Source organism: Xenopus laevis, chromosome 8S (genome assembly GCF_017654675.1).
Source record: "Xenopus laevis strain J_2021 chromosome 8S, Xenopus_laevis_v10.1, whole genome shotgun sequence".
In the NCBI taxonomy this organism is placed as follows: Eukaryota; Metazoa; Chordata; class Amphibia; order Anura; family Pipidae; genus Xenopus; species Xenopus laevis.
The window spans coordinates 33,557,718-33,572,726 of NC_054386.1; the positions used below are offsets into that span (position 1 = coordinate 33,557,718).

Sequence of the window (15,009 nt, forward strand, 5' to 3'; positions counted from 1 at the left end):
CTGCTCATTAATAGCAATCATGCTGCTACGATAGCAAAGATGGATGACCTTAAACAGGATTTTGCTTTGCTGAAGCAGGATGTGCAAAAGATAAGGGAACGTACAACAGAGGCAGAGAGGCGCATTGCCACACTTGAGGATGTTACTACCTCTATCCCAAACAATTTATCTGAAATGGCACAGAAAGTTCGGAGGTTGGAGGCAAAAGCGGATGACCTTGAAAATAGGCTCCGCAGGAACAATATTAGATTGGTGGGCCTACCAGAAAGAGTGGAGGGGAGCACGCCTGAGCTCTTCTTGGAGGATTGGCTCAAGGACATGTTTGGGAGTAATAATTTTTCATCAGCGTTTACAGTGGAGCGGGCTCATAGAGTCCCTCCACCTGGTGCTCCTCCTCGCCCATGTATAGCCAGAATACTGAATTACAGAGATCGAGATAAAATCCTCTTGGAAGCCCGGAAAAAACAGGAAATTATCTATGAGAATGCTAAAATCTCTATATATCCAGATTTTTCCACCGAAGTGCGGAAGCAAAGGGCTAAAATTTGCAGGTATAAAAAAACGTCTCCGGCAGATCAACTTATCGTATTCGATGTTGTTTCCAGCTAAATTGAGAGTCCAGGATGGCGATAGAGTTCATTTCTTCGCAGCTCCGGCTGAGGCCAATGCGTGGCTGGAGGGAAGGCCTCTGTAATTACGGGCTCACTAACCCAGGGACGCTGTGATTTCGCTGAACGATGGACTCTGGGATTGGTTCGAAACTTAAGACTTGTAAGCACGGGACACTTGGGAAGGCTAAAGTTACAACTAAGGGTGTCCGTTAGCTTCCTGGCCACTAGTTGGGAGCAATAGGGTTCCTCCCCGTAGGGTTTAATGGTATTGGGTATAGGCCCACCTAGGATTTTATAATAGGGATGGGCAGGGTGGGAAAAGGGTATGTGTGGGATTTCATTTTTTATGTGTTTTATATGTTATGGTTCACATATACTTATCTTGATCAAGGTACTTTTGACTATTGAGATATCTCAGTTCTCTCCTACATGCAGTCCTCCTTGACTCTAGTGTCTTGGAATATTAGGGGCCTCAACTGTAAATATAAGCGTGCTCGAGTGTTTGATTACATCAAAAGATATAAGCCTGATGTTTTGCTCTTACAGGAGACCCACTTGGTGGGTCAGAAGCTTCTTTCGTTGAAGAATTATTGGGTGGCCTATGCTTATCATGCCTCGTTTTCTACTCATGCCAGAGGGGTTTCGATTCTTGTTAAGAAGGGTGTCCCGTTTGAGTGTATGGGGATTAGAACAGATTTTTATGGCAGGTATATTGTCCTTCATTGTAAACTTGCTAACCAAATTTTCACCTTGGCTAATGTTTATTGTCCTCCTCCATTTTCTCCATCCCTCCTAGACCGGGTCTACTCAGAACTTGCCTCCTTCCCAAATGCTCCAATCTGTATTGTAGGGGACTATAATGCCACTCTTGATCCTCACCTGGACAGGCTGGGTCAAACAAGCAGTTATAATCAGGGATTGAAGCAATGGGTGGATAACTTAGGTTTTATAGAACTATGGCGTTGGAAACATCCGGGCGAGGGACAATATTCATGTCACTCAGCGACCTATGCTACTTTGTCTCGTATAGACTTAGCTTTGGCCTCTGTGGATTTTGTACAACAGGTCAGTACTGTTGAATATCTCCCGAGAGCGTTCTCAGATCACTCCCCTTTGTGTATTTCACTTCGAGTAGGGGTTGGTGGTAACAGAGCAAATTGGAGATTATGCCCAATGTGGTTGTCAAATATACAAGTCAGGGATCACGCATGTGAAGAATATGTGGCATACTGGGATATTAATGTGGGAACGGCCCCTCCAGGAATCTTATGGGAGGCATCTAAGGCGGTCGCTCGGGGGGTATTAATTAGTGAAATTGCTAAGGTAAAGAAAATGTCTAAGGCAGAGGTGGATAAAGCAGCTATGGCTCTTACAGAAGCAGAGAGGCTCCACAGTCAAGCTTCCACAGATACCACATATCAGTTTCTGGTCCAGTCACAAAGAGACCTGGAGTTGGCCCAAACGAAGCTGACTAGCAATCGGTTGTTATATGCCAGTCAGGGCATATTTGAACAGGGGGATAGAGCTGGTAAATTACTAGCGAGGTTGGCTTCAGCTAGGGATTCACAGGCTCCAATAGCACAGATACAGAATTCAGCAGGGGAAGTGGTTAGTACTCCAGATGATATACTCTTAACCTTTACTAATTTTTATGAGACTTTATATCAGACGAAGGCAGGCTACTCAGTAGAGCAGGTGCTTTCTTATTTGGATGCAATTACTCTCCCTAGTCTGACACAGGAGGAGAGGGAGTATCTTGATACCCCTATATCTGAAAAGGAAGTGGTGGAAGCGATATCGGTCCTCCCCTCTAATAAAACCCCGGGCCCTGATGGCCTTCCAGCCGCTTGGTATACAGCACAGGGCCATTGTCTGGTTAGACATTTACATGAAACCTATATGTTTGCCTTTGAGCAGGGGATTCTCCCACCTTCTTTTTATGAGGCAGTTATTGTCCTGATAGCGAAGGAAGGTAAAGACCCTGCGATGTGCGACTCATATAGGCCGATATCGCTTATAAATACAGATGCCAAGATATTGGCAAAGATCTTGGCCACCAGATTAGCTAAAGTAATTCCCTCTATAATACATAAAGATCAAACGGGCTTTATGCCTGCTAAGTCGACTACTATTAATTTGAGAAGGGTCTTCACTCATCTACAGACTAATCATATAAATGCTGGGTCAAGGATCATTGTGTCCTTGGACGCTAACAAGGCGTTCGACTCAATAGAATGGCAGTATTTGTGGGCAGTCATGAGGAAATTTGGGTTTGGCCCTGGTTTTATTAGATGGGTTCAAATGTTATATTCTAAACCTACTGCATGTATTAAAGTTAATGGCATGGTGTCCTCCTACTTCCCCCTGGCTAGGGGAACTAGACAGGGATGCCCCTTGTCTCCTTTTTTATTTGCAGTAGCAATTGAACCTTTAGCCACCCGTCTCCGTCAGGCTCCGAGGGTTGTGGGATTCAAGCATGGTGCACTGGAAGATAAGATTGCTTTGTACGCGGATGATATGTTATTGTTCTTAGAAAATTCGGGTTCATCTTTGCAAGAGGCCTTGGGTATTATAGAGAGATTTGGTGACTACTCTGGACTAACTATAAATAAATCTAAGTCCGTTATTCTCCCTATTGATGAGATACCTATTCAACCTACTAGTTCACATGGTATTAAATGGAAATGGGTGAATAAGTTTAAATATCTGGGGATTATTATTTCTCTAGATCATAATCTGTACATCTCAGATAATCATAACCCAGTAGTAGAGCAATTTGGAAAGGCAGTTAAAGTATGGTCCTGTTTACCAATTTCCCTATGGGGTAGAATTAACTTGTATAAAATGATTTATCTTCCTAAGCTTTTGTATAAGCTACATAACTCTCCTGTATGGATCTCAGAATATCATTTTCGCAAGATTAATTCTATTTTACTGCCTTTCATATGGGCTAATAAATCCCCACGTATTTCATGGACCTCATTAACAGCTTCGCTGGATAAAGGGGGCTTGGCTTTACCCCATCTACGGTACTATTTTTTGGCTAGTCAAATTTATCATATTCACAGTTGGTTTCATAGTGATGTGGAGGATCCAGCTTTGTTAATTATGGCTTCCAGAATTGGATCATTGGAGGCCCTTAAAAACTTGCCATATAGACGGCTGTGTGATTATGATGACTACCCATCTACAATAGTGGTTCCATTTAAAGCATGGGAAATTGCCTGTTCGTATATAGGCCATAAGTCCCCTCTGATATCTCCCTATCTGCCATTGTGGAGGAATTCCAATTTGCCTCACTTTAAAACTCTGCAAGATTGCTCGTATTGGACTGCAAAAGGCTGTAAGCTGCTGGGAGAAATTCTGGTAAACCAGGTTTTTCCTACTTTTCAACAAATGAAGGTTCAACTTAGTGAATCAGAATTGCAATTCTTTCGTTATCTCCAGTTGCGCCACGCTTTCAAGGCTCAGTTCTCATCTCTGGAGGTGATATATAATATCCCCTCGATAGAGCGGATATTGAGGGATCCGAAGAGGGATAAACTGACCGCTAGGCTCTATCAGGAGTTATTAAGCACTATTCCCTCACCATTTGACAGGGCACGGAGACGTTGGCAACAGATAGTCCCTGATATTAGTGAAGAACAGTGGGAAGAGGCTACTGGTTCAATTTATGGTGATCTAATTTCTTTACGGGATAGACTTATTCAATATAAGTTCATTCAACAGCTGTATATAACTCCTATAAAGAGGCAGAAAATGGGTAGAGAAACTGAAGCAAATTGTCCAAGATGTCAGGAGCCAGACGCATCTTTTTTGCATATGGCATGGCACTGTCCTCCAGTGCAAAGGTTTTGGAGGGAAGTGATTGGATATTTGGGTGACAACTTAGCACTTCCCTGTGGTTATTCCCCAGGAACCTGTTTACTGGGACTGGTAGATGATTTAGTACCTTTAAACAAAACTAGAGCACTCATGCGGGTTATACTGTTTTATGCCAAGAAATTAGTGATAATGAATTGGATGGGTAAGAACAATCCGACTATTACTCAATGGGTTACTCTAGTTAATAAAATACTTCCCTCTATTAAGCTTACTTATCGGGCCCGAGGGTGCCCGGAGAAATTTGAGAAAATATGGAATCCATGGCTGAAGATAAACGGTTTGGGAAAATTGTAGAAAGTTATATCTATAATCTAGCTAAACTCAGGTTGGACGCTGGGTATAACATGCTGTGAATTATGATAACATTTAAATGATTTAAGCGAATTAATCAATTAGTACTCTGGTGGATAACTGAACTTGAATTTGTATTTGTGAACCAGGTTTTGTGTTGTGTCTTTCTCCTTCCCCCTCCCCCCCTTTTTTTTTTTCTTTCTCTCTCTCTTTCCCTTTTTCCTTCTGGTGGTAGTGAATATGAGAGGTTGGTAGGAACCACACTATAATAGAGTTGATCATTCATGGGGTAATGGTATCGGGTGAGGGGTAACACTGGGATTGGTGTTGATAAGGGTATAAACGAATGGGAAGGATATTGAGAATTATTATATGGTATTGCTGTGGTTAAGGGGGAGATAGGACACAGATATGATCGAGTGAGGGGAAACACTGGGATTGTTTTGGTAAGGGTATAACCTAATGGGATTGGTATTACAACTTATTCACATTATATTGTGTGGTTTAAGGGGGAGGTAGGACACAGACATGAGTTAATGCGACAGCACATGTATAATGAATCGCATAGGGGGGTAATATATGTAGCTACACACAGTAGCCTATGGGTAACGTACCCGAGGATGGGTTAACCTTAATAACACGGAAGGGATCACGGGATTGGATGCATACACAAGGGTTGTGAAATGCATGGTGGGAAGCTCCTTCAACTTCTATGCGCACTACCGAGTACAGGAGGATGTAATGTATTGTGTTATGTATTTTTTTTTTTCTCGTCTGTTAAAATTCAAATAAAATAATGTTTAAAAAAAAAAAAAAGATATCTTCCTCTGCAGAACTACAGCTCCCAGCAGTATCCATAGTGCAAGCACAAAATATGACCAGCAAAACTCCAAACCTGCATGGTTGAGCTTTCCAGGCTTTTTGGAGTACCCTGCATCAACAGGGCTATCGAACTCCCCTTTAGCCCCTTAAATATTTTCATGAGTTCTGGTCACCTTCCTCTGTGAAAGTAGGAATCTTCCAGCAGTAATGGCTGCGAGCACATGGCAATCTCCTCTTATATAGCCCAGCAGCGACACCGTGTGGCTACTTTTGGGATCAGCCAAGCTGCACCAATCAGGAAACCTTGTATACACCATGAGATGCCAAATGAAAAGGGGAACTTACACTTAAGGGTCCATACATACATATTGAATAAAAAGTTTTGCAGCATAAGGGCTGATCTTGGGGTACTTAAACAAATAACCACTTGTATAAAGCAAATGCTTTTAGGATTTGAAGCCCATCTTCATCCATCCAGGGGAGCAGTAGGATGTCAAATAATTCAAGTCCTTAAAGGCTTAATCAATCTCGCTTTCCACTTCGATAGAGGGTCCTTGGGTTTGCTTCAGATTGGCTGGTAGGCTGGTAAATTCATCATCAAAATATGTTGCATCCTCCCAGCCTATATCTTGCAAAATAGTCACCAAAAATGTTCATTATTAGATGTTCTACAGAAATTGGCACGTACTGGAGATGGATAGAAGCCATGCCAATAATTGCCAAGGGTACCGCCCAGTAGATCCTACAGTTATCGGGCAAAAGGCTGTTGAGACTGGGATTCTGGCTCGTAAACTTTCAAAGTCTCTACCATATCCGGGGAAGGGTCTCTGAAATTTTTAATGAGAATTTATTAGGATTACTTTTTTTTTTTTTAATACAATTGAGGTTATGGAATACAAGGCACTAAGTTTGCCCAGGGGCAGAAACACATAGCAACCAAGCAGCAGGTAGAGTTTACTAGTCAACTGTTTCAATGCAAGCATTTTAGTGGTTGCCATGAATTACTGCTCCTGGGCAAATTTAGTGTCTTAGACTTAGATTACATATGAGGGATTGTGTGTTATGTCGTTAGATCATTTTATAACTTCCTCCTATAATTGGCAGGTGGTGATTTAGACTTACCATCCCAATAGCCCCCCAGTCAATAGGTTATGTGTAAGCTTTCTCCATCTCCACTTCTGGTGCCATATAACCTGAACTCCCAACCATTTGCATTTGTGCAGTCTCCATATCCAATGCCTTAGTCAAATTGTAAGTGAATATTATTAAGACATTTAAGTCATAGTCAGCCCTAATTAGTCCCCTTTACTCCAGGAAATAATATAAAGTGACGCATAGCAGTTTTGCCTATGCCGGAATCCACAATCTTTATATACCCACTCTTGTCCATAAGAAGATTTCCTGCCTTTAAAACTCTGCTTTGAAACCCAATGTAGATATTATAATAACACGGGAACATTATCAGGTCATACCTAAGCTACATGCCAAGCTCAGAGGATTCTGGGTCTTTTAAAGGGGTGGTTCACCTTTAAAGTAGACATACAGTCATATGAAAACGTTTGGGAACCACTCTTAATTCTTTGGAGTTTTGTTTATCATTGGCTGAGCTATCAAAGTAGCAACTTCCTTTTAATATAAAACATGCCTTGTGGAATCAGTAGTATTTTAGCAGTATTCAGAAAAATGCCAGCAGCAGACTGAGTCTGGTTGCAGTAGTGTTCAATGATGAAAATGTATTAAGCCCATATGCAAGAAGCACCTGGCACTACAAAAGTGTGAGTTGGGGAGGTGAGCACTCCACATAAGCGAACCTAGTATTTTAGCAGTGACATAAAGTTTATTGATTAACAGAAAATATGCACTTTGCATGATAATAAAATTAGACATGTGCATAAAATTGGGCACCCCAACAGAGATATTACATAAATACTGCCTCCTTTTGCAAATGTGACAGCCTCTAGACGCCTTCTATAGCCTTTGATGAGTCTGATGTCTGGATTCTGGATGGCGGTATTTTTGACCATTCGTCAGGGCCGGAACTAGGGGTAGGCAGGGTAGGCAACCGCCTAGGGCACAGTAACTGGGGGAGCGCACTTCTCAGGGGGGAAATTTTTTTTTTGTCATTATTAACATTTAATTCTCATGGCTGGCCTGTAGTTAAAAGCATACTTATAAAAAACTACATGCCCCCAAGGACTCCAACCCCCTCTGGGGTTTGTTTAATCGTAGTATTATACTGCAGGGTTTCGCAGCGCTCCCCCACCCTTGGAGCGTGACTTGATGGTGCCTTCCTCTGCGATGCACTTGCACGATGACACGCTGGCGCGCATGCGCTTTGGACTGTGGTGCAAGCCGTTACTCACGTCACTCAAGGAGGAATCGGTTCGGTTGGGCCTAGGAGAGAGAGGACCTGCAGACTGTGCGCGCCTAGAGGGAGCAGTAACTCGGCGCTGAAGATTGTCTGTACTGCTGGCTGGGGCCCCAGTGGCTGCTGTAGTTCCTTGAAGTCACTTCCTGGGCTGCTGCTGGTACAGGTACAGATGGGGGGGCTGCAGGTACAGATGGGGGGCTGCGGCACAGGTACAGATGGTGGGGCTGCTGGTACAGATGGGGGGCTGCTGGTACAGATGTAGATGGGGGGCTGCTGGTACAGATGGGGGGGCTGCTGGTACATATGCTAATATGGGGGGGCGCTGATTGGAACCCTTGCCTAGGGTGTCAAACTACCTTTCTCTCCAGTTCAGTTAAATCTGATGGCTGCCGAGCATGGACAGCCTGCTTCAAATCATCCCATAGATTTTCGATTATATTCAAGTTGGGGGACTGTGACGGACATTCCAGAATATTGTACTTCTCCCTCTGCATAAATGCCTTTGTAGATTTCAGTGTGTTTAGGGTCATTGTCTTGTTGGAATATCCAACCCCTGCGTAACTTCAACTTTGTGACTGATGCTTGAACATTATCCTGAAGAATTTGTTGATATTGGGTTGAATTCATCCGACCCTCGATGTTAACAAGGGCCCCAGTCCCTGAACTAGTGTCACTGCCGGCACCCAATACCAGAACAAATGCCAAGGACCCTGGTCTCGGCTTGGCTTCACCAGTAGTGTGACCACCTTTGGGCTTCGGGAGAAGCCCTCAGCTTAATTGGGTGCCACCTGGACTTAACGAGGGGTACAAGGCGAGGTGTTCTGGCTGGCAAAGGGGGCACGACCGGATAGCAAGAGTCTTTGGACAGAAGGTCAAGGACAAGGCTTCTGGTGGAAACGGAACAGACCGGATCAGGACAGGCAGATAACAGAATCGTCAGGCAAGCAAGGGGTCAAAACCAGATAATCAGACAGACTGGATAAGGCAGATGGTCGGACAGGCTGGGTCAAGGCAGGCGGATATCAGAATCGTCAGGCAGGCAAGGGTCGAACCGGGTTGTCAATCAAGGGATTAAGCTGGAAGAATTGTCGTAGGCAGGCAAGGGTCAGGATACAGAATGCAGAATAGTCAGGAACAGGCAGGGTCAAACACGGATAATCAGTCAGAATAGCAAATTCAGGAACAGGTAGCACAAGGCTCAGGAAACCACAGGATAAGATCCTATAACGGGCCCCGGCTACAGGTCTGAATGGGCCTTAAATAGGCTCCCAATTTGCGCCAAAACGTAAGCATTGCGCGCTGGCGCAATCACGCCAGCGCCTTTAAGAGACGTGCATGCGCGCCCTGAGGATCAAAGATGGTGTCGGCAAGGGAAGAACAGGAGCAGCGCAGCGGGCGTCCACGCCGAGGACGCGCGTGGACCCCGCTGCCCACTAGACCACCAGGGTAGGTTTCTTACAACTAGCCACACAGGCCCACAGCATGATGGAACCTCCACCAAATTCGACAGAGGTAGCAGGTGTTTATATTGGAATGCGGTGTTCTTCTTCCTCCATGCAAAGTACTCTCTATGTATTCTCTATGGCTCAGCTGAACCACTGAAAGGTAGAGGAACATGAACGGCACCAGGAATAAGTAGATATTAATGAAACACCTGCCTTTATCGCTTTTTGCACAGAATCCTGTGCACTGAGAAATCCCATAGCCCAACTGCACGCAGTGTCGGACTGGCTCACCGGGATACCAGGAAAACTCCTGGTGGGCCCAGGTGTCAGTGGGCCCTTCTGCTGCTAAACATTTGGCCTATTTCATGGCCATTCCCTATTTCTTGGAGAAAAAGAGGCTAAATAGAAGGAATAATTTATTATAGTATGTAAAGAAAAGAGACTGGGAGAACAGAGGTTGAGCGAGGAGAGGAAGAATAATAGTACTTAGGGTGGGCCCCTGGTGTCCCAGTCCGACACTGAGTGCACGTGATTGTGTGACTGTGAGAAGCGAGGCGGCAGCAGCAGCGTGAGATGAGCTGTTAAAGAAACTAGGGGACAGGGAACGGGAATGGGATAAATAGCAAAATAATTTATTGTAAGAAATGCAGCCTGTAGAAAGGAGAGGTAACCACCTCCCAGGTGGAAATAACCATGAAAAGGCAAGTGGGACATGTATACCTCCCAACTGTCCTTTTTTAGGAGGGACAGTCCCTCTTTTGACAGCTCAACCCGCAGTCCCTCATTTGTACTGGAAAGTCCCTCTTTTCTCTGCACTGAACAGCCAGAAAAAGAAACAAAGTTTCTCACTTAATTGGCTTTTAGCAGAGAGCCCAGAACAGCTAACAGGTGCAAATAAGATACTTTGTAACAATTTTGAGACACAAAAACACAGTTTAGATAAGGAGAAATATTTTCAAACTTTCATAACCTGCCAAATTTTGTAAAACAAACATGGTAATTAGGGGGTGTGGTCACAGAAAGGCGCGTGGTCAAGAAAATGCTGCGCTACATGCGGAAAAAAAATGTTGTCCCTCTTTTTACTTCCAAAATGTTGGGAGCTATGGACATGGTCTGCAGAGATTGGGGAAAGCTGCTGCTCCTGCTGGCAGTTGTGCTGGAGAGGTGGCATAACAAGGACCCAAGGGAAACTATGCAGCCTGTGGCCGCCCGAGCTTGGAATGTTGAAGTCTGACACGACAAGCAGGCATTCCTATCCTGTCATATGCGCCATATGCTCCCAGCATGCCTCGGCTGCTACGGTGACGTCACGTCCAGCGCCGCACTTTCTACGAGTCACGGGTAACTATGGAAGCCGCGAGTCATGTGTTCGAAGTGGGCGTGCCCAGCTTGTTCCCGGAAGTGAGCGGGATGCTGATGTGGTTGCGACTAGTTCCTTTCTAAACATGGCGCTTCAGGGTGGCGGAGGATTAGGGTCCGGAGGCTCGAGGCTGATAGTGTTCGGGTTACTGCTTGTGGCCTTGCCCGTATCGTGGGCTCGGTTCCACCAGCTCAAGCTAAAGGTAAGGCCGGAGCCTGTGTATGAGCCGGACTGCCCTGAGCTGGTAGGGAAAGGACGAGCCGGACATCCGGATACCTAAAGCGATTGCAAGAAGGACTGTCACTGCTTTAGAACCGGACCGGGGAGGCTGTAGAATGAAGCTTGTGCTGATGGGCAACGTGGGGTGGGATCAAAGGTAGGACCGATTGGGCCAGTGACATGGGACTTGTTTCAGCAGCCAGTGGCTGAGGCAGGGACTGGGCTGTATAGAAAACTGCACAATAGGGCCAAGGCTGGTTGCCCATGGCTTAGGGATAAGTTAGACCGCGCTGGGAATGAGTTTGAGTAGGGGCAATAGGGATATAGTAAGTTGGACAGATGCCGTGGCTGCTGGTAGTTACTGCATGAGCAGCTATAGGGCAGGAGGTGGGCAGCCTGCGTGTACTGGGGCATTAACTGGAGCATAGGGGGTAGAATGACAGCAGTGCGGGAGGGGGTACAGCAGTGAGTAGGACTTGTGTGGGACAGGGGGCCTGCAGTGAGTTGGACTGGTGCGGATGGGGGGTCGTCATAGAGTTGGACTGGGCAGTGCCGCCATCAGAAATCACGGGGCCCCGTGCAACAAAATTTTCTTGTCCCAGCCTGGCCCCCCAAACTCCACCCCAGATCCCACCCACATCACAGTAAAAAGGAGACAGAGATTTTGTTTTCAAAACTCATCAGTTAATAGGGCATAATGCTATACTAAAATCTTTAGACTTTAAAGGGGAAATTTATTTCATTATACAGAGAGCTCAATTTCACATGTCCCTTTCCCACAATATATAACCCACTTGCCTGATTTTAAATTTTCACAGATTTTACACCATTTTTTTTTTTGGTCCCCTGAAAAACGTAATATGGGGGTTCAACAGTATTTGAGAAATCTGGCAAGCCATTGCACTGATATTCCAGGATTCCCTCTAACGCCTGAATCGTTCTTGAATAAATTGCAGCCTTGCTTTGCCGCTGCCCTCCTAGGAAGATGGGTAGGAGATACAGTGTTACAGGGCCTGGGTAAAGCTATCTTATGTACCAGTATAGGGAAATCGAATGAATTCTGAGGGAAGGCGTTCTTTGGCACACCAGTGATGTGGATGATTTTTTCACTAGAATTAAACCAGAATGTACAATGAGATGACCATCAGATACAAGGTGAAAATGCAAGGGTTAAAACTGCGAAGTTCCAAAGTCTGTGGCTACTCAAGGAGGTGAAAAAATGCGAAGGCTGAAGTGCACCCTGCACATTTGTGGCATTATTGGCAGGTACACAGTTTATAACATAAGTAATGAACAGATGCTGGCATCCCAAAACACCCAATCCCACAATGTAACAAAACAAGTGCATTACCAGCACAGAGCTGAGGCCACGGCCTGTAATTTCACACAGCAATGAACTACAGGAAACATGTTGATTATTCGCCCAGCTTTGATTTCGGAGGTTGGTCACAGTCCCAGGATATCAGTCCGGTTTCCTGTTGTAGGCTGGAGCACATGGAATCCTCCAAACCTGTGACCTACCCATCATACCCCACGCCCAGCCTCAACAAGCACAACTTTATTTGTATAGCTGGTTAGCGTGCACAGTACCAACGAGCAGCAAAAATTTTGAGCGGCGACAGCTGTCACTCACCTGGACATGGTTTACCGCTATCTGAATTTTATAAAGGACAGACTGGATCTATAGAGGTTATAGTTGTATTCCTCAACCCATCTGTATCAGCTACTACACGACGAAGGAAACATATCAACCTTTAAAAGGGCTTTGTTGTAGTCTTTGCCCCCATGGCTACACAGCAGCTTGTTTATATAAACTAAAGCTGTACTTATCTGTTATCTACTGTGTATCCTGTGCTTGAATGGCTGCCCCCTAGCTTGTTTATATAAACTATAGTAGAGTTTCTGAAGCAAACACACCAGTGCAACACAACAGTACATTATATTGTCATTGCTATTGGTTTTGTTTGTTACTGTCCCTTTAAATAGAGGGGTACAAGGCAGATTTTACAGGGACAGCATTAGTCTTGTGCAAAAGCAGAGTCTATAGAGTGGGCAGGGAGGTGAGGGCAGAAGTACTGACAACAAAGGGGTGGCTGCTGTGTACTGACATGCACAAGGGAGGACAAATATTGATACAGAGGCAGCAGAGTGTGCAGGAGAGATAAGCAAAGCAATGTTGTGAGTACGTGGCTGAATAGAACACACCGGGGTTCTGCCCGGCCTTATTCATGGGATGGTTGCATGGAAACATTCAGTGCTCCGAGGTATCAGCAGTGCTTCATCCCTTCTCTAGTGAGTGAGTACTCGTGGGTGATGTTACATTGGCATTGGAATAGGGTGAAAATGGAAACAAGAGCAAAATCCAAAGATGGTTTCTTTATTCACCCTGTCTTATTTTTATGTTCACTGTATGCCCAAAAGCCTCTCCAACATCTCTTTCCAAAACCAGGTGGGTATTCAGGTTTTGTATTGAGAAGCAGGGGGCAGAAGATTAAAGATTGCACACAGAAGGGCCATCGGTCCTGTAGTTAGCAAGCTGGACAGATGGCCGATCACAGCTTAAAGAAAACTATACCCCCCAAATAATGTAGGTCTCTATAAAAAGATATTGCATAAAACAGCTCATATGTAAAATCCTGCTTCATGTAAATAAACCATTTTCATAATAATATACTTTTCCAGTAGTATGTGCCATTGGGTAATCATAAATAGAAAATTGCCATTTTAAAAAATAAGGGCTGCCCCCTGGGATCGTAGGATTCACTGTACTCAGAAACATACCAACAAACCATACATGTTAGGTCACATGAGAGTTCTTAACAGAGAACAGAGTTCTTTCTTTTAACAGAGTTCTCTCTTTTGCTTCCACACTTCTTCCTGTTACAGTTAAGTTGTAGTATTTCTGGTCAGGTGATCTCTGAGACAGCACAGAGACCATCACGATATTCCAGTATGGTAAGATTCTTTAATATGCCACTTAATATGATATGAACTATCTGTTGCTTAAGTGTTCATTTTGGGAGTATAGTTTTCCTTTAAGTTATCCAATTAAAACTAGGCTGGTGTGAGGGATACAATGAACTGGAACAATGGTTATAGTCGGGATCTATTGTCTGTCTGTTTCAGTTGTGGATAGCCGGGAGTTGTAGTTCTGTAACAACTCAAACTACTCGCTGTGGTTCATTTATTGCCTTCTGTACTGTTTATACAAGGAGTTCATTGCATGCATTAGGTAGAAACCCAGAACAACAAATTTGATGGTTGCTTTTATTATTCTGCCTGTATGGGGAAAGCTGATTGATTGCTTTCCAGAGAGCCTAGATAGAATACACAGAAGAAACATGCCAGTTATTTCTATCCTGTACATGTAAAGGTACAAAATAATCGATCCTTCTCTCTATATAGCTCCCCCTCTGCCTCCAGCTATTCAGTCAGCCCCCTACGCAGGACCCTTTACCAGAGTGAGACAGCCACAGAACACTTAGTGGAACACCCGTTGAGGCACATCAAGGGCAGGGTGCGAGCGTGACGTCCCCTCTAGTCTCCAGCGAAGGAATTGACTCAGTGGCGGAGTTACCAGCTTGCCCCAGGTACCGGTTGGGCGGTGCATGGTCCCATTCCTTTTTTCCTCCACATCGCGTGCAAGAGGGAGGCAGGCAAGACTGTGGCCAGCGGCACTGGGGAGAATAGTGAGCTGTCGTGACTCCTCTGGATCATTGGGGAGTAGGAGAGGCAGACCTCCCACTTTTAGCAGCATCTCTTGACAAATTAATGGAGAAGCATTTGCTTCGGCTTCCCCTAAGAGACCCTCTAAGCGCTGACCAGGCAGCACACTCTTCCTCTCTGCACATTCCTCCCCCGCACAATCTGGCGAGGAATCACTTAGCGAAGGGGAACTATCCCCTTCACAGTCTGAGGGGGAAGAATCTACCATCTCTCCAGACCACTCCACAAAGATGGATGATCTTACTCATTGAGGTATACAAGATTGAAGAGTCGCCATCC

At 44.9% G+C, this 15,009-nt stretch overlaps 1 protein-coding gene across 1 annotated transcript in view; it reads left to right on the plus strand.

Annotated features, from left to right (window-relative positions):
* The first annotated feature begins 10,869 nt into the window (after window positions 1-10,869).
* The window catches only part of gpr107.S (G protein-coupled receptor 107 S homeolog), a 50,671-nt gene continuing 46,531 nt past the window's right edge, over window positions 10,870-15,009 (plus strand). The window contains 1 exon segment of the mRNA NM_001094924.1: window positions 10,870-10,987. Coding sequence (NP_001088393.1) covers window positions 10,871-10,987 — 117 coding nt within the window. The 5' untranslated portion in view covers window position 10,870.